General features: G+C 35.4%; 2 protein-coding genes across 3 annotated transcripts in view; one reads left to right on the top strand and one right to left on the bottom strand.

Annotated features, from left to right (window-relative positions):
- Window positions 1–776: 776 nt before the first annotated feature.
- LOC108677539 (ubiquitin-conjugating enzyme E2 Q2) lies at window positions 777–18,275 on the top strand. 2 transcript variants are annotated; one of them, XR_001931267.2, is made up of 9 exons: window positions 777–1,141; window positions 4,002–4,106; window positions 7,745–7,891; window positions 9,112–9,382; window positions 10,886–11,037; window positions 11,527–11,739; window positions 12,455–12,521; window positions 12,709–15,992; window positions 16,083–18,275. XR_001931267.2 is itself a non-coding variant. In XM_018165768.2 (8 exons), exons 1-8 carry the CDS (start codon window positions 980–982, stop codon window positions 12,738–12,740), a joined length of 1,149 nt encoding a protein of 382 aa, XP_018021257.1. In that variant the 5' UTR covers window positions 777–979; the 3' UTR covers window positions 12,741–18,275. The 2 variants fall into 2 exon arrangements, 1 of the variants encoding a protein (XP_018021257.1); XM_018165768.2 differs by having other exon boundaries at window positions 12,709–18,275.
- A 322-nt stretch (window positions 18,276–18,597) lies between these two features.
- The window catches only part of LOC108677537 (FH1/FH2 domain-containing protein 3), a 58,519-nt gene continuing 55,598 nt past the window's right edge, over window positions 18,598–21,518 (bottom strand). Inside the window, exon 15 of the mRNA XM_018165764.2 lies at window positions 18,598–19,451. Coding sequence (XP_018021253.1) covers window positions 19,375–19,451 — 77 coding nt within the window. The 3' untranslated portion in view covers window positions 18,598–19,374. The remainder of the gene's footprint in view (window positions 19,452–21,518) is intronic.

Raw genomic sequence — 21,518 nt, 5'->3', positions numbered from 1 at the left:
TGCTCCAATCTTGGTACTCTGAACTGTAACCACTGGGCCACCCTGTTAAATATACTAACTTGTCGACACAAAGTCACAAACTCATAGCAAACAAAGATACTTATTATCTTTGAGATAACTTTTTAGCAGTAATAGTTTTACTAGAATAATTAGTGCTATCGGTTAGGAATAATGTGTTTGCACAAGTTGAGGTGGTGTACTACCTAGGGCTAGAGGCTGAACATGTAAATTTCCACAATTATTGTAAATTATATATTGCAAATCAGTTCAAAGTATCATCATTAAAAAAGAGTGCGTTTACTTTGAAAGTGATTTTGTGTATTTCGTATTGATTTTTTGTACGTTTTTTATATCAAAATGTCATTATGGCCATCTCCTTGAATTTAGATAATGAATTTCAAAGACTGAACTGTCAGTTTTCGTATTTATCAAAAGGATTTGAATAGTAAGTGTTGTTGTTTTAAAATATGACATCAGTGGCAAACTAGTCAATTCTAAATAGATTAAATAGAAATTTAAATGTCCCACATTTTCCAACTAGCGACATCTTTCGGCTGACTTGCACGGAACATATGTTCAATATTCAATAATGTTCGTTCATATGTCTAATATCTTAGTTCATGGACCTTGCGTCAGAAGTTCGGCTTTTGGAAATTTTAAGGCTAAATTCGTATTTTTGGGACATATCCCCTCTGCTTGTATTCCTTATCTCTAATTTAGTAAAGACTATAATCTCAATTACTGAAAATTAGAAAGTATTGGGTTTTTTCACTATCAACAACACTTGTCTCTGAACGATATGTTGTGGTAGAATCATAAGCTGAGCTCTTCTGCTGAGTTCCCTGCGTAAGCTCTGGTCGCCATTTTCTGCGATCAAGTGTGTTCTTCGATTCGATTGAATGGCAAAAGCCCTTTGATATTCTTTGCAAATATTGGAAAGCATTTTCTAATGTTCTTATGAATAATTGGACAAAGCATTATGGCTTGTTTAACAACTTTGAAACAAGAAATCAGAGTACTGGAGAATGCTTTCCCAAAGTCAGATCAGCTTTTTCAAGTCGTAGCTGCAAGTGTTGATGAACTTACATGTCGATTTGTTTCCAAATGTGGCAAAAAGTATGATATCCACGCAAATATTACGGTAAGTGTTGAATTTTTTCCATCGGTTATGATTGCTTCGACTCTACTTATTTTTACCAGCGAATGTGCGCTAAAGGAGAATTAGCTCAAGGTCGATGTAGAAGCCTTCTCTTCCCTTTGAGCCTTTGTTTATCTTTTGAAAATGATGTGAGATGCCAAAACGAAAAAGCATTAGGCCTATAAATGACGTATCATTTAAAAACATTGATTATCTTAATATTGGGTTGAATGTATAAAAGGCAATGGTGAAATTTTATGTTGCCATTGGCATGAACTACTAAACTAAACATGAACTACCTACTAAACTTGACTTCATCACTAGACTTAGAGTCTAGACTGCTAGCCTGCTAGGCTAGTCGCTCATCAATCTTCACTCAACTCAGTCTCATGTACTGATGTAGTCTGAAACTCTGAATTTTCCTTCTATTGTTCATTCATGTGGTAGGTTCAGTGGTACTTTTATCTCATTTTTTATTTGGTTGATTTTTAGTTCATTTCATGCACAGTTAGGTATGCATTGCTGCATTGCAAGTAATTATAAAAACATTTTTCAAACAAGTAGACTTGAATTTAACAATCAAATCTTCATTTTTACAACACTTCTCTTTAACTTCACTTCTTGTTTGTTTGTGTGTCTGCTACATATCTTATAATCAAAATTTAACACACTTCTTCTTATCCTATTGATCTGAAATTTTGCACACTTGTGTAATGTTGGAGAAAATGCAAGAATCAAATGACAAAATAAATGATTTAATTTTTTTTTCAATATTAAAAAATGAAAAAAAAAATATTTTTGTCAGCTGCAAATCTCATAACTGATATTTGACACACTTTTACCTGTCCTGATTGATCTGAAATTTTGCACACCTGTGTGAAGTCGGAGGCAATGCATGAATCAATTGACAGAATAAATTATTTAAAAAAATTATAAATTAGAAGAAATTGGAAAACTAATTTTTTTAATATTCAAAAATAAAATGAGAAATTCATTATATATCTTTATCATTGGAGACACTGGATTCTTTAGAAGTGTTGTCTTTAAAAAGTAATATTTAAATGTATATTATTGACATTTTTGGTAACTTTAATTCAAAGCAATCAGAAAATTGAGGTAATCCAGCTTTGAATTTTTTTTAGTACCTACCTAAATCTATGAATGATCATTCTTATTTTCTATGTGATCCACAAGTTTTAATAACTCACTTGCCTCTTTGAAAGATATTTAGTGTAGACTATTAACTTTCAAATCAAAGATAACTTACCTATAAGGTATAAAAAAAGGTTTACTTTAAGTTTAAGGTCTTCTCATCTTCTGATCCTATATGATGTGTGCATCTGTTGACCTGTTGAACACATATATATAGCACAATTGTAAAATTCAACCTTCATCTCCTATCCCATATTTTATTATATGATTTTCAACAATTGCTAACTGATTATTGTAGTCAGTCAAGTTCATTGAAACCACCAAATACCAATAGATTTTTAATATTGAAAGACCAGTTTGTCAATTACAATATAGGACCAGTCTGACCAGGTTAGAATCCTAGAATGGTAATATATGAAAATTGTACATGGTGCAGGTTGAAGCAAAAATCTAAAATGTTTAATATTTATAAGATATTTAAGATCATTAATATCTATTAAGGTCAAGATGTTATATCTTATCAGTTTTTCTCAAGCCATCTAAACCTTAAATTGACATCCTTTCAAAATTGCTGGTTAGTTCATGCTAAATTAAGCATATTGAAACTATTTTATTGCTATAAATATTGAAAATTTATTATCTTAAAATACATGGAAATGTATATACATATATGTACAATAATTATTACTGATTATATTTTAAGCAAGATTGCTGACTGTTATTGGAATACCACCATATTGCTTTATAAGTACTTTTCTAATTTAGTGATGACTTACTTCTTTGAATAATTAATAATAGTGAAGACATGCCGTATATATAAGATTTATTAGAAATTGAAAAAAGTTTTTAAGCATTTTAGGTATAATGAAAAATTGATGAAATTGAAAATAACTATTGTTTGCAAGTTCCTTCATCTGTCAATTTTGAAATTGAATATGTATGAGACATAAGAAACTATTTAAAAATGCATATAAAAAACAATAAAGAATCACATTTTGATAATTGTTATAAACTTAGATGCTGAATTGTATTTTTTTTGTTAATTTTTAAGCCTTGCCAATATGGAAACAAAAGTAAATTTAATGTACGTACATTTTGCTACTTGTGGGAGTAATTTAAAGCTGTCCCACTTGAGATAAGAGTAGTTGTTATATGAAGTATTTGAGTCATTTCTAATTTCCCAGCTCCTTCAAAACATGTCAAATGAAAGGTTTGCTAGTTAAAAATGTTATTGAAGTTTTCCTTAGTATGCTTGCATCTGGGAAATGAGCTCCTTTATAATAATTCTATTTGCTGATGTCTCAATTACATATAATTGAGAATTGTTATATATAATTGAGAAGACTATACATGCAAGCAAACAGTACCACACTCAAATGAAATAATTTATTCTCTCAGTTTGGAAGTTTCATTTATGTTATGAGTTTTTATTACTTAAAATTTGAATATCTTGGCCTAAAAACTATGCAGTAGACTTCAAATGAAATAAAAAAAAATGGTGTTAATATTGAGGACATATCACTATATTCCATTGGTGGGGCCAGTTAATAAATGTATGATAGTTACTTTAACAGGAACTAAAATTTCATTGATATTGGTCCATTTCTTCCCGTGCCAATAAAATCTCCACCTAACTTTTCTCTATTTATACCTCTGCTTGTATATTATATACCCTTTGCCAATTGTGACCAATGAAGAATTTATGTTACAGGAGACCTACCCACACTCTCCTCCCGTCTGGTTTTCTGAGACAGAAGATGCCATCATCACAAATTCTATAGAAAGACTGAGCAACACCACAGGACGGGATAATCATGTGGGTACTAAATTATTCTATTAATATATTAAATAAAATATATATATAGTGATGTAACTTGTGAGAAGCCCCCTTTTTTATGCAAATGTGATAGAATACCAGAGCATGTTTCTTATTAACAATCTGATTAGTTTTTCAATTAGTTGAACAAATTTTTTTTCTGGCTCTGGGAGATAAAAAAAAAACAGGTTACCAAATGACATTTTACTGGAATGCAATGTTTCAAATATACAATATTCATTATGAAGCGGGTGAAGGGTTTTGCAACACTTGAAATTGAGCTTTTCAAGGGTATTGTGGTAAGGGTATTGTGGATACAGGTTGATATCCACTTGTTGAAAAAACATATTAGAAGATTGTTAACAAAACGGTTGCTCTGGTTTTCAGTCACACTTGCATATTTTATATATGCATAGTATAAGTATACTAAGTATAGGTTGGCAGAATTTGTTCCTTTAAGCAGGTTTCATTGAAGACCAGAGAATTTGTTTTGTTGACATTTTTTTCAAGTTTTTTCAATATATCAAAAAATATTTTTAATTTGCACTGGTGAATTGTAAGTAAATCTGGGTACCATAAATCAGGGTATCAGCAACATTCTTATTTATAAAAATTTCCATTGGTACCGTAAAATGGGGTAACTTAGACCACTTTTTTTCTTATAAATGATGCCATTTTCTTACTAGCTAAATTAAACTTGAATTGAAACGTGCAAAATACAGGTCTATACTCTAGCTTCACTCACCATAAATTGCTGGCTCCTGCTTTTAATTTTTTAACCTATTAGATATGCAAACTTTTTAAATCTTTCTATTGTATTATGTAGCCTCAGTATTAGGCCTTTAATGCCCATTGACAGAAATTTTCTATGTCAAATAGTTTCTGAGTTCTGGGGGTTTTTGTAAAAAAAAGGAAAGTGGTCTAAGTTACCCCGCCGGTCTAAGTTACCCCATTTTACGGTACCCTGATTTTCAATTTACCAGTGCTAATTAGAAATGTTGTTTAATATTGAAAGAATAAAATAATAATATATTTAATCTTGATAGTGAATTGAACTTGATGCCAGCTTATTTTTTTCAATTATACACTACATGCAGTGATAAGCAAGATGGGATGCTGGAGTTGGATAAGAATTATTAAAGTTAGAAGCAAATAATTCTGCAAAAAATTTATACTGACCATCTTTAAAGAAAACAATTTGGAGTCCAGCTCCATTGTCAGTTCAAAAATTCTATAACACAGGTAAATTGGTACTACCTAATTAGTACAGTCATAATTACAGAAAAACCTAAATGGTAAAACTTATCTTTTTACAAATTCAACTGGGTAAGAGCTAAAGGCTTAATTTAAACTAGGCCTCTTAAAAAATATATGGGCTTGAAATATAACGAGTGACATTATTGAGAATTATTATGTATAATCACAATCTAGAGTTCATTAAGAATTATTATACATCAGTACAATCAGAATGGTTTTCTAGTGTGATAAGCACTTGTAGAGATGGCATATTACAATAGAAACATTGCTTGTATGTAATATGGGAGTTTTCTTTATATGTTAGGTCTCAAGGCCAACTAGATAGTGTGTATGATAATAATACATGCCCTTGCTACCACTTTGTGATGGAATGGCTTAGACAGTGTGGTATAACTATCCATTATATGAGAACCTCCATTTTTTAGGAGAATTTTCACCTCCTAAGATTTGGTAGGTTTTAAGTCAAAATGGCAGATAAGATATTGGTTTAGAACCAATTTAAAGGCACATTCTATATAATAGCTTGGTGCCTGTAGAGATGATGATGTGCATTATGCCCATAATGCTGACTCTATTCCAGATATGAAGCAACTTCATTCTTGGTTTGTTTTCTAGCTTGGTTATAGCTTGTTACCTAGTTTTTTGTAATATATATTGCACTCCAATGGAATTCCAGCTCCAGAGTTCTACCCATCTTCTCACTAGTTCCCTGGAGATTACAATGCAAGAATGTTACCCTGGTAATCTCTATGCTTTCCTCAGTTTTTAACCTAAAAATATCCACTAAACAAAACAAATACAAGACAATCTATTTCTGTCTTTTGCCTGTACTAGTCAACATCTTCTTCCCCCTTATTTTTGACCTCATTTACAGCAGCCGAGAATTACTTGAAAGGTCAATTGTTTTAGGTAGGTAAGCAATGAGATACAGTGAAGCATTTCTTCATCTTTTGCTTTTCAACTGAACTGCTTCAGTTTCCAACTACATTAATTATTTCAGTATGCTGCCTAGAACATTCATTTCTGTATGCATGGCCTTTGATAGAACATTCAAAGCTTGTGCAATTATAATAACGCATATAATCATATTAAGATATTAAGATTAGGTATATAAATTGATTATATGCATCAGTACATGTAATCAATAATACATATAAAGATAATAATCAAAGCAAGCTATGTGATGCCTCAATGACATGTTCACTGAGAAATATTTTGTAACGGCTTAGATGTCATTTTTTATGATTAATTAGAATTATTATTATGTAGAAAAATATGATTATTTGTTTTTAATCTTTGCACCATGCCACCATGGTTAGTACTTATGCTAAGACTAATTCCAGATTTTTTATTAAAATGCCCAAAAATTTTAGAATCATTATTTAAATAAAAAACTTGATCATTATTTCAAAAAGATGTTCATGCATTGAAAATCCATGATGCATTGAAATCATGGATTGAAATCCATTCAAACGCCTGTGGTTTATTAAAATATGCAATTAGAGTTACTGTGAGTTTCACTAGTCGAATTAATTATTTTGGACTCTCTGCAAGTAGTGAATGAAAAAAAATTACTCATTTTACATCCACACCCAAACCTGTACCATGTTACCAAATGAAAATAATGAAATAAATTGCTGATATCAATCTACCAAGTGAAGACCCATTATTCATAATGTAACTATTTGTTATTTACTACTGATTTATATGTGTACCGTCAACTGGGATGACTTTGGCCACTGGGGGTGACTTTTACCACCACTACAACAGGAAAAATGGCAGCAAAATAAAATAATAAACGTTGGCCAAAATGACTGGGTTGACTTTGGCCAACGTTTATTTTTTTGTTTTGCTGCCACTTGTTTCTGTTTTAGTGGTGGCTGAAGTCTCCCCTAGTGGCCGAAGTCACCCCAGTTGACAGTACCTTCTAGGGATAAATAATATAGTCAAATGACCAACGTCCTACAAAGTTTCTAAACCTATGAAATTACTTGCATTATTTATTTTTTCAATTACATGTTGAAGCTGCTTGCTGCTTCTGTGCAATTGATATATATATATATATATATATTAGTGGCAAGTATTATAAGTATAGATAAAAAGAAAATTACATGCACATAAAAAACTTGAGTAATTTATTTGGTTCTATACAAATGATTTTCAGCATATTTATGATGGCTTTAGAGGAAATATTATTCTGAAATTACCGACTTTTTTATGATGATGTCAAGTTTTTATTGCAGGATTTAATGCGTGGTTGATGTTGCAGGTGGTGCAGTGGTTCATGTTGTTATTACAGGATTTAAAGCCTGTATCAAACTACACGTAATGCAGCCAGTACAATTATTATTACTGAAGGTAATGCTCGTGTCACATTGCAGGTGGTGCAGCAGGTCAAGTTGTTATTACAGGAACTGTGTTCGTCATTTGGTATGCACGATCCTCCTGATCTGGAGCAGAAACTGAGCTTCAATGCCCTACCGCCTCCCTCTCCCTCCGCTGGATCAGTCGCACCCGACTCCAAACATGTCAGTTGCTCTCCCATGTTTCTTACTGTTAAACATGAACTTCTTCTTAACCATGATAATTTTTTACTCTCTCTCTCATATTTCTCACTGTTAAACATTAACTTTTTCTTAACCACTATCATTATTGACTCTCATGTTTCTCCTGTTGAACATAAATTTCTTTTAACCACCATTATTTTTGACTCTCTCTCATGCTTCCTACTGTTAAACTTAAACTTTTGTCTTAACCATGATCATTTTTGACGCTCTCTCATGTTTCTCACTGTTAAACTTAAACTTCTTCTTAAACACGATCATTTTTGATGCTCTCTCATGTTTCCTACTGTTAAACATAAACTAACTACTTGTTAACCACGATCATTTTTGACTCTCCCATGTTTCCCACGGTTAAACATAAACTTCTTTCTTAACCATGATCATTTTGGACTCTCTCTCATGTTTCCTACTGCTAAACATAAACTTCTTAACCACGATCATTTTTGACTCGCATGTTTCTGACTGTTAAACATGAATTTCTTCTTAACCACAATCCTTTTGGACTCTCATGTTTCCTACTGTTAAACATAAACTTCTACTTAACCGCGATCATTTTTGACTCTCATATTTCTCCTGTTGAACATAAAACTTCTTAACCACGATCATTTTTGACTCTCATGTTTCTCACTGTTAGACATAAATTTCTTCTTAACCACGATCATTTTGGACTCTCTCATTTTTCTCACTGTTAAACATAAACTTTTTAAGCACGATCATTTTTGACACGAGTGTCATCTGATATAGTTTCTCTTGTATGGCGTCTGTCGCATAGTGAATCTTATATTTTCATGTGTTATTATTCTTCTTACATACATCCTGTTACACTTCTCAATTGCAATTAAATATTTTTTCAATGTCATTTTTTTATGTCAACATATTTTGTTTTTATCAGGCATCTATTTTCTTGGAATAATTTCTTTTTTAAGGTATTTTCCACTTGGGTTAGCATTTCTCATTTCTATTTGTCATCTTGGGGAAAAATCAATGTGACTCCTTCATCAACTTATTTTTTTACATGTATATGTTAAATCAACCTTTCACTTTTGTGACATAATTCTGTTCTTGAAATATTTATTAGTTGGTGATATATTTATTCATTGGTGATATATTCATTCGTTGGTGATATTTATTCATTAGTTTTATGACTAAATATTATTTCGTACTCTAACCTTGATTCTCTGCAGCCGCCGATGGAAGACTATGAAGACTCGGAGATGGAGGAAGAAGAGGAAGACATGGAAGAAGATATTCAGCTCGACATGGACGACACTACAAACAGTCCTAACCTGCAAAAAGATGATGGAATAGATCCCACGAACCTGGCGACTTTAGTGCGGTTGAAGGCGAACCAGCGGCAAGACTACCTCAGGGGCTCCATCTCTGGCACTGTCCAGGCCACCGACCGCCTCATGAAGGAACTCAGGGACATTTATAAGAGTGACGCCTTCAAAGCAGGTACGTGGTAATATACTCCAGAGTATAAATGAATTATTTATACTCTGCAAGTATCAAAAAGAGGGGGCGAAGCAAGTGTCTATCATTCACGAGTGATTCATTTTATGAATGAGGCTCTTGCAGGTATCAATAAAGTGGGACATTTATAAGAGTGATGCATTCAAAGCAGGTGCGTGGCATACATGAGTGATTCATAAGTATCAAAAAGAGGGGACATTTATAAGACCGACTCTTCTAAAGCTGGTGCATGACATTCATAATTAATTCATTTTATGAATCGATCTCTTGCAAGTGTCAATAATTAACAGATGATGGAAACAGCAGAATAGGTAGCTAATTAACAGTGGAAATTTACAGCTGATGCCTTCTACATTTGTTCTTAGCATTTCAGAATAATGTACTGGTGTTAGACAACGTAAGGGAAACGCCTGAGAAATCCGCAAAATATATTTTAGTTTGGTGTAGGTCCACCTTTGCGGCAATTACAGTCTCAATTCTACGAAGTATTGATTCATACAAATTGTGAATTGTTCCCAAAGGATTTTTAACCCATTCTTCAGTTAAAACTCCTTCCAGCTCTCCCTCCCTAAAGACGATGGTGGTGGGAATCAATTTCTGGCTCGCATCTCTCAAATCGACCATAAATGCTCGATAATATTCAGGTCTGGCGATTGTGGTGGCCAAATTAGATGTTCAACTTCACTAGAATGTTCCTCGTGCCATTTTTTTTAAACAATTTTCAGCTGTATGGATCAGGGCATTATCATATTGAAAGATGGCGTTCCCCTCCGAAAACAGTGCTTGGACCATTTGATGAGCTTGGTCCTCCAAAATTCCTAAATAGTTAATTAATTAATTAATTCCTAATAGTTAATTATTCCATTAAGATGAATCATAGGTCTCCCGGATTTCCAAGAAATAGGCCCCCAGATCATCACAGATCCCCCGTCATGTTTTATGGTTGGGAGGAGGCAGTCGGGATTAAATGACTCTTTTGGCTGTATTCAAACGTAAACTCGGCCAGAGGTTGGAAATAAAGTAAATGATGATTTGTCAGAGAAAATCACATCTTTCTACTGCTCGGAGCGGACTGTCTTTTTACAATTCTGGAGCGGACAGTCTTTAAGGAAACAGTGTTCTGTAGGTGTTCGTTGAGGTCTGCAGTAATTTTAACAGCCGTGGTCTTTCGATTGTTCCTCACAATTCGATTTAGGTACCGACGGTCTCTCTCAGACAACTTTGACTTTGGGCCAGACCTGCGCTTTGCTGAAGATGTTTTTCCTTTTTATTCAAAAGCAGTCATTACTTTTGAGACATGCAGTACTTCTATATAGAAACGTCAAGCATTTGGGAAGTTTCTGTCACACTAGCACCTGCCATACGGGCACCAACAATTTGGCCTCCTTGAAAGTCAGAGAGGTTTGTCATTTATAGGTTAGGTTGAGCTATCAATCATTTTATAGACTTAGAACTTGAGCATTAAGAAGCAAACGCTTTGTGCAGGCGTGTACAGCGTAGATCTCATCAACGATAGCCTCTACGAGTGGAACGTGAAGCTGCAAGTTGTTGATTCAGACTCGCCTCTCTACAATGATATGGTGCAGCTTAAAGAAAAAGAAGGCCTCGATCATATCCTCTTCAATTTTCATTTTAAGGTAAGGGTCCTCATTATTATCATTGATATGGTGAGATGAAACCATCATTATGGTGAGGTTCTGTTGTCTTACTTTGGTATGTTTTCAGGGTAAGGTTCCACCCATTTTTCCAATTGGCCTATCCTAAAACAAATTACAAATATTTTGAATAGAAATTTCCAGGACGAGTACATGTCGATGTCGAATTGAAAAAATTCCTTGTAAAATGGCTAGTTGTCAATTAATAATATATATTTAATATAATCAGTGGTGAGCACACTCCGCTAATCCACTAATTAGCAAAGTTAATTTTTTCCTTAACCAGTATATAATCATAATCAGCATTCAGTGTGCCACATAGGCTAACGAAAAAGTTAGCATTGCTAATTAGCGGTTAGCAGAATAGCGGACTATGCCCATCACTGAATATAATAAAAATAATGCGTACATTATTTTATCGGATTTTTGTTGATCAAACGGTTCAAACCATTCATTGTCTTCCTTGGTCAGGAGTTATTCCCGTTCGAGCCTCCGTTCGTGCGCGTCGTGGCCCCAGTAATCTCGGGTGGCTACGTGCTGGTGGGCGGCGCCATTTGTATGGAGCTGCTCACGAAGCAGGGCTGGAGTTCTGCGTATACCATCGAGGCTGTCATCATGCAGATCGCGGCTACGCTCGTTAAAGGGAAAGCCAGGATACAATTTGGTGCTAACAAAGTAGGCAAGGTAAGACGCATGTGTGTGGACAACGTCAAGCTGTGTACGTAGAAAGGAAGCGAGTCTTGTTGCTAATTCAGCCGGCGCTAACAACATTAACCCTCTACCGCCGTATGTCACTCTCCAAGAACATGAATTTCAACCTAAATTATACGATAGCTATTGAGTGTAGCAACCTGATGACTTTCGCACGCAACAGAGAACATTTTAACCCTCCACCGCCGTATGTCACTCTCCGGGAACATAACTTTCAACCTAAATTATACGTAAACTATTGAGTGTAGCAACCTGATTACGTTAGTACGCAACAGAGAACATTTTAAAGTTGTCGTACGTGGCGGCAACCATCAGTGCAAGTCATTTTGCGCTCACTAGAACGTATCCTTTTTGGGAAGTAGGCTTGGGAAAATATTGCTCCGGTTAATCATGTCGCGCGGTAGAGGGTTGAAAATGAAATTTGTTGCAAACGGGTAGCTGGAAAGCAATTGTAAATTTCGTTCTCCGCTAGTAAAGCCTGACGAATGATGCCTTGGTTTCAACTCTACCGGTATTTGGTGACACTCTGAGTACACTTGGTATGGACAAATTTCTTCTATAGATTTGTTACTAACGTTTAATTACCTTTATATATCAGATGCACACATAATGAAAAATATACAGATTTGATAACATCCATCATCACTAAATCATGATATCAGCGTAATCCTTTTCAATTTTTTTCCAGGGCCAATACAGCCTGGCAAGGGCACAGCAATCCTTTAAATCTCTAGTACAGATCCATGAAAAGAATGGTATGTATATAGAATATTAGAATATTCGAATGTTATGTAATTAGAGTAAGTATATAGAATATTAGAGTATGTATTCAAATATTAGAATGTTATTAAGTAATTGGAGTAGGTATACAGAATTTGCGTACTAGAAAATGTGATATTTTCATTGAAATATGTGCTGCATTAACTTCAAGCTTGTCCACAGGATGGTTCACACCTCCCAAGGAAGACGGGTAATGTTCCATGGAGTTATGTCACCTAAACGTAGCCCTTGCATCGCATCACTCACACTTCGTTATCGTCCGCATGGCTCCCGTCTTTTTTTCACCTGAGATCATCAAATGGTAGCCCTTCAACAGTCATATTGGACGCTCATTCGTTGCCCTTCAACCGCCGTTAGTTAAACGCACGCACATTCGTCAACCTTGAACATTAATTTTTATAATGCTGTGAACATTCTGCATCGGGCGTTATTTGGATGCTCCATACATCGTTCTGCAACAGGCGTTATTTGGACGCTCCATACGTCATTCTGCAACAGCCGTTATTTGGATGCTCCATACGTCATTCTACAACAGGCGTTATTTGGACGCTCCATATGTCATTCTGCAACAGGCGTTATTTGGATGCTCCATATGTCATTCTGCAACAGCCGTTATTTGGATGCTCCATACGTCATTCTGCAACAGCCGTTATTTGGATGCTCCATACGTCATTCTGCAACAGCCGTTATTTGGATGCTCCATATGTCATTCTGCAACAGGCGTTATTTGGATGCTCCATACGTCATTCTGCAACAGCCGTTATTTGGATGCTCCATACGTCATTCTGCAACAGGCGTTATTTGGATGCTCCATATGTCATTCTGCAACAGGCGTTATTTAGAAAAAGATTTTCAGTTTGTTCTGTGTTTAATTGACGGTATTTTGTTGATTATTTCGGCTTTCTTCAATACTTGTTATTTATTTTAGCACCCTTATGCTGTTCTCATTCTCTTTTGCATATTTCCATTGCGTTTCTTCCTTTTTAGCTTTTCTATTCTGAATGAAACTTTGCCATTTCTTTTTAATTCCCATTCGTTCATTGCTCTCTGAACTTAAAAACAATTACTGGGAATTCATCAAAAATGCCCCATTGTATTGTGTATCACTATGCGTGCCCTCCACATGGACTCAGTAGTAGAAATTTTGATCGACGTCTTCAATGAAATTGTTATTGTTCGTCTTGACGTTCATTACTTGACTCGGGTTTGATTAATTGTTCTGTTGAAATCTTCTCTAAAATCTGAAGGCACATATTAAATTTCTGCAGCGTGAAAGAAACATTGAATTTCGGTATTCAGTCCTATACTTTACAATGACAAGAAACTGTTCATACTTACTATTTTCGAACTATAAGCGCCTCTTTTTACAGATAATTAGTTATTTCAGCTATGCGCATATACCTTTAAATTCATAAATATATTTATTATTCATGAACTAGATTGTGCAAGAAGTAAGCAACCCACGAAAATTGAAATGGATTTTTTCAAACTTCAAGATCCAATAACTAATACCTGGCAATGATCATGAGCAATCAAATCTCATAAGTAAATTTGTTGGAACTACTTTTTTTAAAATGGTTTACAGGAGCTGCTGAAAATGGCGAAATAAATTTATCATATAATGAACTATGAATTCATTGGCTACGATACATGTTTATGTGCAAGTGTAAACGTAATTCACTTTATTAAACTTAGTTTTTTTTCAATTTTCCTCGCTGTGAATCTGGAGTTACGTCACCTAAAATATCACGCTACACGAAAATTACTTTGAGGACAGTCGTGACTATTTTAAACATTTGCTGTACTTGGGGTTGAACATGAAATATATTCCCTCATTTCGAATGTTTCTTGAATGGCTTGAAAGATTTTCCTTAACTACTATTTAGTTATTTACACTGAAAATACCTGTCTCACCTCATCAGTTGAATTTATCTGTCGTAAAATTGCCAGATCTCTTCAAATATTAAGATAACTTTCCTCTGAAGCGCTGGAGAACCTATTTCTTCTACCGTCAGCTCGGGTAAGATTGCCACTTGAGTGTAACATTGACCCAAAGTTAGAAAAAAAGTTTTGCTGTGCTGTAGTGTCATCAAATGATGAGTTATCGACTAATTTAGTACGCCACTGGACAGTGGTCACAGATAATTTTTTCTGACTCTGGACACTGTAATAATTAAGGGCCAATCTTACCACAGCTGACGGTACCAATCAATTCTTAGGTCAGTTCGGGAAGACGTTGCCTGACAGAAATTTGATTGACTTGATCCTATCTTCTTAGTATCTGATTTCTTTATGTTGAAATTAAGCTTTGTTATAAGGACCCGAAACTTTACACGAAAAACTGATATTGGTAACTCCGCGATATTGTTGCTTGGGCTCTTGCTGTTTTTAATGGATTAAAATTTTTCAACTAGCATGAAATTTAACCTGTAAATTCATTACATGAAAAACTTTTTGATTGACGAAAACGTTTCCCGAAATATTGAAACTCGAATTGTTTGTTGATTAGCCTTGAACTTGATGCAACTAATTGTTACTTTTGTAACTTGATGCCACTTTCTTGACTGGACTTCAGTATAGTTGATCGTTAGAATGTTTGGAACCGAAAAGTGGTTTTCGGCTGATGACTCTAAATATTGAACATTTGAGTTTTAATATTTTATGTTTATTTTTTTACTGCAATCTTGATAATACCGGTAATAGGCGGGAAACTACGTTTTCGCTAGTATTTCTTCGTGATTTAACGACGTTGAAGAACTCTGTTAACGAGACCTTGCCATCATCCAACCCTGCTCCACACTTACATTTTCTGCCTGTACGGCCGGTCTAATTTTTGTACAAAATGTTTGCAATTTCTTGTACCGAGTATCACATACTTGTAATATTATTTTTTACATGCGTTGTATGTGCTAAGTTGAAGTGGCGTACGAAAGAAGGACGATATTGAATGACTTGAATTGAATGCGGTGCTGTGAAATATCTCTTGATCATCCTCCACCTATTTTGCATGTTAACACTCATTCATCCATTGAATGATCGCTAAGCATCACATTCATCTAAGCGAAGCCGAATTTTCATGAGCGATCTTTGTCACGTCAGCATGAGGGCAGAGTTTGTCACGTCAGCGCAACATGGCTTGAGTCGCAGTGTTTGTTATCAAGTGTAGCACCGAACTGCGTACGCAAAACGTTAAGAACGTTATTAATAAATGTTAATAACATCTTCAGTATTCGTATTGCTCTCGTGAAGCAAGTGGTAATTTTAACCTCATCTCTAAAGTACCGCGTACATTACATCGTTACGAATGTTGAGCATCTCGTTGCTGATAACAATGCATCCTAACTTGTGTCTTGGAATGATGGTTTTTTTTGGGCACTTGATTTTTAATTGAAGTGAGAGTTTGGCTTTGGAACTCGTACGTCTATTTACTGCTTGAGTTGGTCAAGGTGTGCATTCTGATTGACGCGTTGGTCAAGGTCTGCCGACGTATTGACGCGTTGGTCAAGGTCTGCAGACGTATTGACTCGTTGGTCAAGGTGTGCATACGAATTGACACGTTGGTCAGATGTTCAAGTTCAAGAGCCACGTGTGCATTGTACAGGTGCGGTGTACGTACTGAAGATGAGAGTGCAACGCTGTGACCATTCCGTGACTCATCGCATTCATTATATTGGCGCTATCCAATTGTAATTACCGTAGCGTAAGTTGTTCTTCCTTGGTAAGTTCTCTAGCCTAAACTGTTGCGTTGCAGTCGTCACTTTATTTGAGTTGCATTCGTAATTAATTGGTGTGTGTAGTTAGTGTAGTGCGCGAACAGCGCTGCAAACCCGATCCTCGCAAGCTCAACTCTGCAATTTTCTTTGCTATTCTTTTCTCATTCATTTTGTATTCGTTATCATCGTCGATTTTCTTTTGTATTCTCTTGTATATTTCCTCGCTATCTGGTCTCGAATATGATCCAGATTCGTATATCAACAAGCAGTTCAAGCCACAGTACTATGCAATTGAAAAAAGTTTTCTACAAATTATAAAACGAATGATAGTACCCTCTCTGTTCGTTTATAAGATTAGAATTTTTTCGGGCTAAGTGCTGCTATTGACTATTTATTTGTACGTTATTATTTCTAATTAGTTAATCACGTTCCAGGTTAATTTCATTTCCCGATTGAAGGTGTAATTTAATAAAATAACGTTGCATTGCTCCGTGATACTCTATATGACTCTAATTCTGTTTGGTTCTCTTCCGTTTTATATTTCGAACGTGATCGTACTTTTCTGAATTCCTTGTCAGTGGTTTGAACTTTAAATTCTTCTATTTCTCCTCTTATCTGAACCCGATGATATCCTTTGAAGAACTCGGCTAGCTTGTAAGTGTACAAACTCTATTCGCTATAGGTGTTCAGGCCATGTCATGGATTGGCTAGCTTGCTTCCCAAAGCGACATGTTCTTTCCAGCCGCGATTTAAAACTTCACTTTTTCTCCGCTTGTATATCTCATTCTATCTCATCTCACCCCGCTCATCAAGTTATTTTTTTATTTTTTAATTGATAATGAGCATCATCTCTAGTTGTTACTCTCTATACTTTTTTGAAGCCAGTTTTCTTGATCTTTGTAATCAAATTGTACTCTGTTTTTATACTAAATTTGCATCGTTCCTGCAAGCATTTTTCTCGATAAAAATTCAGTGTTACTAAAGATTCCCCAACTTCATTCCAATCGTTGTTATTATTATGGCAGATACATTCTATTGCTCGTATCTTTTTTCATAAAATCAAATTAGCTTCTGTAAAGCTCTAATTTTGTTCTACTACGCTTTTTGGATTACTATTCTGCACCTGTTATTGGAAGTAAACTGTTCAGCGTTTAGTTCGGACTTGAATCCAACTCTCCAGCATATATGCGACACACGCATCAGTTAAAAGATTTGTTACAATATTTAACAAACTTGGTATTTAAATTAACCGAGAGATACTGCCATTACAAATATTTGCTGTTATTTATCACGTTTCTCGAATCGAAACTGCTCTTCCTTACTCTTCTCTCGTCATATCAACATCTTCATGTATCTCATCCAATTCATTTAACTTGGTCATCCTATCTGGAGTCTTCACTCAAGCAATTCAGTTCGCCTCACGCAACTTATTGAATCACGTCATCTTTATCAGATCTTTGATCCCACCCAATAGCCCCCGCGCGACAGTCTCTCTGGGAAGGAGGCAGTGCTAGTCTTAAGGTTGTACATAAATCGGTGTCGCTTCTATCGTGTGCCCAACGGTGAATTATCGACTTCCTGTCGTGGGAACTGCTTAGGAGCAAATGTCAACCTGATTATGATTTGTAAAATGCATAAGAGGCAAATGTCATGCATGATTCGGGATGTCAACCTGACTATGATGTATAAACTTGAAGTTATAGCAACATATGCTCATGGTTTCAATTTAATTGCGGGGAAATAACCCGATTTGGATCACGTATCTGTAAGCTGAATATTTATTTGTCGTAATTCAGATATGTAATTCTTGTGAATCCTTAGTGAAAGCTTTTGGAGGTAACTTGATTATTGGTTTCTTAGAGAATTTTAATCAGATGTGATTTCTGCATCTCTAACTTCTGTCGATCAGTGATCTCGTGTGACGATAACTGTATCAACAGGAGTCAACTAAAGTTCGAACATTTAGAAGTAAAAGCAGTGACCATTTCTGTAGATATTGATATCACCGATTATGAACACTGGTTTCATTCATCCCTTTTTACCAAACATTTAATAATATTAGCACTTTTTTCTAAATCAAGCGTTAAAATTCATGAAGATCCTATTTTCTAAAAGCCAGGTGGACGATATAAATATTGTTATTACATTTGATTGTGAGGAGTTCTAAATTGAATATATACGTTGTCAAGGGAATTTCGTCCTAATTTAATTTCAAGAACCTAGATAGGTAGTTGACAAATTGGCCTAATTCAACTTCTTTTCTGCCTGCATGATCACAAAAATTCACTTCTTCACTATCGTATTTTAGGTGTCTCGTATGAGAAAAAATAAGATGGCATATTATTGAATGAATTTATAAGAGGTCAATACCGACACAAAAATATCTTGCGAGATGTCTAGACCGGCATACATAGACAATTACATCGCTTCAGAGACATGTGAATCATTCCTTTCTTCAATTGGCAATAAACTTGGGTCATTATACTTAATTCTAGACTAGATACACATTCCTCTTCTTTAGGACACACTGGTGACGCTTGCGGAGGTATGAGTAAAAGAAAAAATCTGCATCCAATTTGGCATCTTCCACGTTCTTGAAATGAATTTAGTGTTTCTCAAACTGTAGACTGGAATATTAAATCGACAAAAAATACTCCAAATGAGAACAAAAGTCCATTGAAAAAGCGTTTTTTCCCCCGGAGGTTGCTTCCTTGAGCTGGTTTGAACGAACACGGATTAACTGTATAACTATTGAGCATTCTGTACGTTCGCGGGCTTATGTGTTGACTCGTTCTCGTAGCACCGGCTGTCGTTCAGCGGCAATTTTAGCACCAACAGCTTTGCAACTACAGCCAGCTAAAATTGTGGCTGAAAATATAGCACCAGCTGTGATTATATCTCACCAACAGCTACATTTTCCTCTGTCAATATATGAGCTGATATGAAGATTATTATAAATGAATCCGTTAACACTGATTTCAATAAAATATTCCAGCAACCGCAACATTGCACTGGCATGTATCAACCATCGCACTGGTACCGTTCACTGCAACTGCAGGTTAGAGAGACAATTGGCCCTTAATTATATAGGTATTTGAAAAGATTAAAGTGGAGTTCATCGTGTCTGTGCTGCGATGACAGCGAGAAGTTTTCGTTCCTCCTCAGTCAGGCCATTCTTCAAGGTTCGTCGTACTGCAACACAAAATATCTTTGTTAGGGCAAATCGTGATAGATGATTTCATTTTCCTCTAAACAACTCTGCAGGCAAACCGAGTTTACCGAAACATAGGCTACGTATTCATCCTCATCCCTCTTGAGTGCTGTAATAGAGCTAACATTTATTGAAGACCTATTCCAGTACTCATTCTTGAACAAGTCCGCACATGTGCATAACATTTTAGTTTTGCATATAAGTGTTATATACTTATACCCATATGGCCATATCTTATTATAGTAATCACTTAACAATGAAGACAGCAAAAGAAACCACTCAGGGTTGCTACACATTTGCAATCCTAAAAGTCAAACTAATTAAGAAGAGTAAAACCACGAAGGCCTAATAGAATATAACAGTAAGTTAGATTCAATGCAGTGAGCGAGTAATTTTGAAATAAACAAGTATTTTCATCAAATATTGTGAATATATTCGACTCTGCACAGATTCTTTAATGAGAAATTCATAACAAGATTTAAAAAAAAAACATTGTGCTACTGTCTGTTCTGTCTGATCGAGGAAACATCTTTCCACGATCATGCTTTGCGTGAAATGTCAGACGAATAACAGAGACGGTAGAAAACAACAAACAGGGTAGCAAATGGTTGAAAAAATAACATGCATAGCAAAACAAAAAATTCATTAGCATAGAAACTTCGAGATGGATAATCAAATCCAGTTTACGGTAGGGGGCAAAAATAATAATGACTCAATGGTGAAGGGAAGTAAGAAATTCTCAGAATGCAAGCTGATTACGCAGGCGATGAACGTATAAATGATTCACGGATATTGAATAATGAATCGAAGGAGTCGCTTAAGACTCCTTCGCTATTAAAATGAACATAGACAAGGTATAGTGATATTCAGGTGTCTAGTGAATGAATGCATTAATTACACATCAAGTAATAGCGATTTCAAACATGCGCAATGCACAATTCAGTATTTACAGCTTGAATATGCGAGACTACACGGGAGCGTTAAACTATGAGGCTAATATAAATAATGGGGCACATACAGCCTCGCGAGAACATTCAACTACAAGGCTAATAAAAATCATGGAAAAAATACAGAAAAATGAATCTATCATGGAGTATTTTCCATGGACAAGAAATCATTCAATCTCAAGTCACTTGACTTCTTCCCTGAAGACTTGCGAACAAACGTATAGTGTGAATCAAGATTAAATAAATGAAATAATACTGTACGAACATTTTTGAAGAGCAGCGAAAACAAAAAAGAAGTGAGATAAACAAAGTTGCGGCTGTAACAAAGCTGCATCGAGGTAATGAGTAAATTGTAACGATATAATAAAGTAACGAAGCTGTGGCTCTACGGTGAGCAAAGATGAGGCAAAATATAACGCAAAGCTGTGAAAAAAATAATAATGAAGCGGTCAAGCGGCGGTAGTACCGCTGCGGTAAAAGAGGAAAACATTTTAATTAAGCTGTACAAAATAATATAGTACTGCAGCAATGAACGGCTGTACCGTGACTCGTCAGGTTCACTGCTACCGCACTTCAGCGGCGGCGACGGCGACACTGCGTCGGGAACGCGACCTCGGCGGCGCTGACGCGGGGACTGAGCAACGAAAAAATTTTTCATTGTATCGTCAACGAGGTTCATTGTTTCGTCAACGAGGTTCATTGTATCGTCAACAGTGTTCATTGTATCGTCAACAATGTTCATTGCATCGTCAACAATGTTCATTGTATCGTCAACAATGTTCATTGCATCGTCAGCTAGGTTCATTGTATCGTCAACGAGGTTCATTGTATCGTCAACGCGGTTCATTGCATCGTCAATAATGTTCATTGTATCGTCAATAATGTTCATTGTATCGTCAACAATGTTCATTGTATCGTCAACGAGGTTCATTGTATCGTCAACGAGGTTCATTGCATCGTCAATAATGTTCATTGTACCGTCAAAAATGTTCATTGCATCGTCAACAATGTTCATTGTATCGTCAATAATGTTCATTGTATCGTCAATAATGTTCATTGTATCGTCAACAATGTTCATTGTATCGTCAACGAGGTTCATTT

Source organism: Hyalella azteca, unplaced genomic scaffold, assembly GCF_000764305.2.
Source record: "Hyalella azteca isolate HAZT.00-mixed unplaced genomic scaffold, Hazt_2.0.2 contig3075, whole genome shotgun sequence".
Lineage (NCBI taxonomy): Eukaryota > Metazoa > Arthropoda > Malacostraca > Amphipoda > Hyalellidae > Hyalella > Hyalella azteca.
This window is presented reverse-complemented; position numbering and strand designations above follow the sequence as displayed.

Bases quoted from the DNA above. Each gene is read 5' to 3' on its own strand.
- LOC108677539 (XM_018165768.2), top strand. From the start codon at position 980: ATGGCTTGTTTAACAACTTTGAAACAAGAAATCAGAGTACTGGAGAAT. The intron at 1,142-4,001 runs GTAAGTGTTGAA...TTTATGTTACAG, and splicing joins ATATCCACGCAAATATTACG to GAGACCTACCCACACTCTCC. The intron at 11,038-11,526 runs GTAAGGGTCCTC...TTCCTTGGTCAG, and splicing joins TCTTCAATTTTCATTTTAAG to GAGTTATTCCCGTTCGAGCC.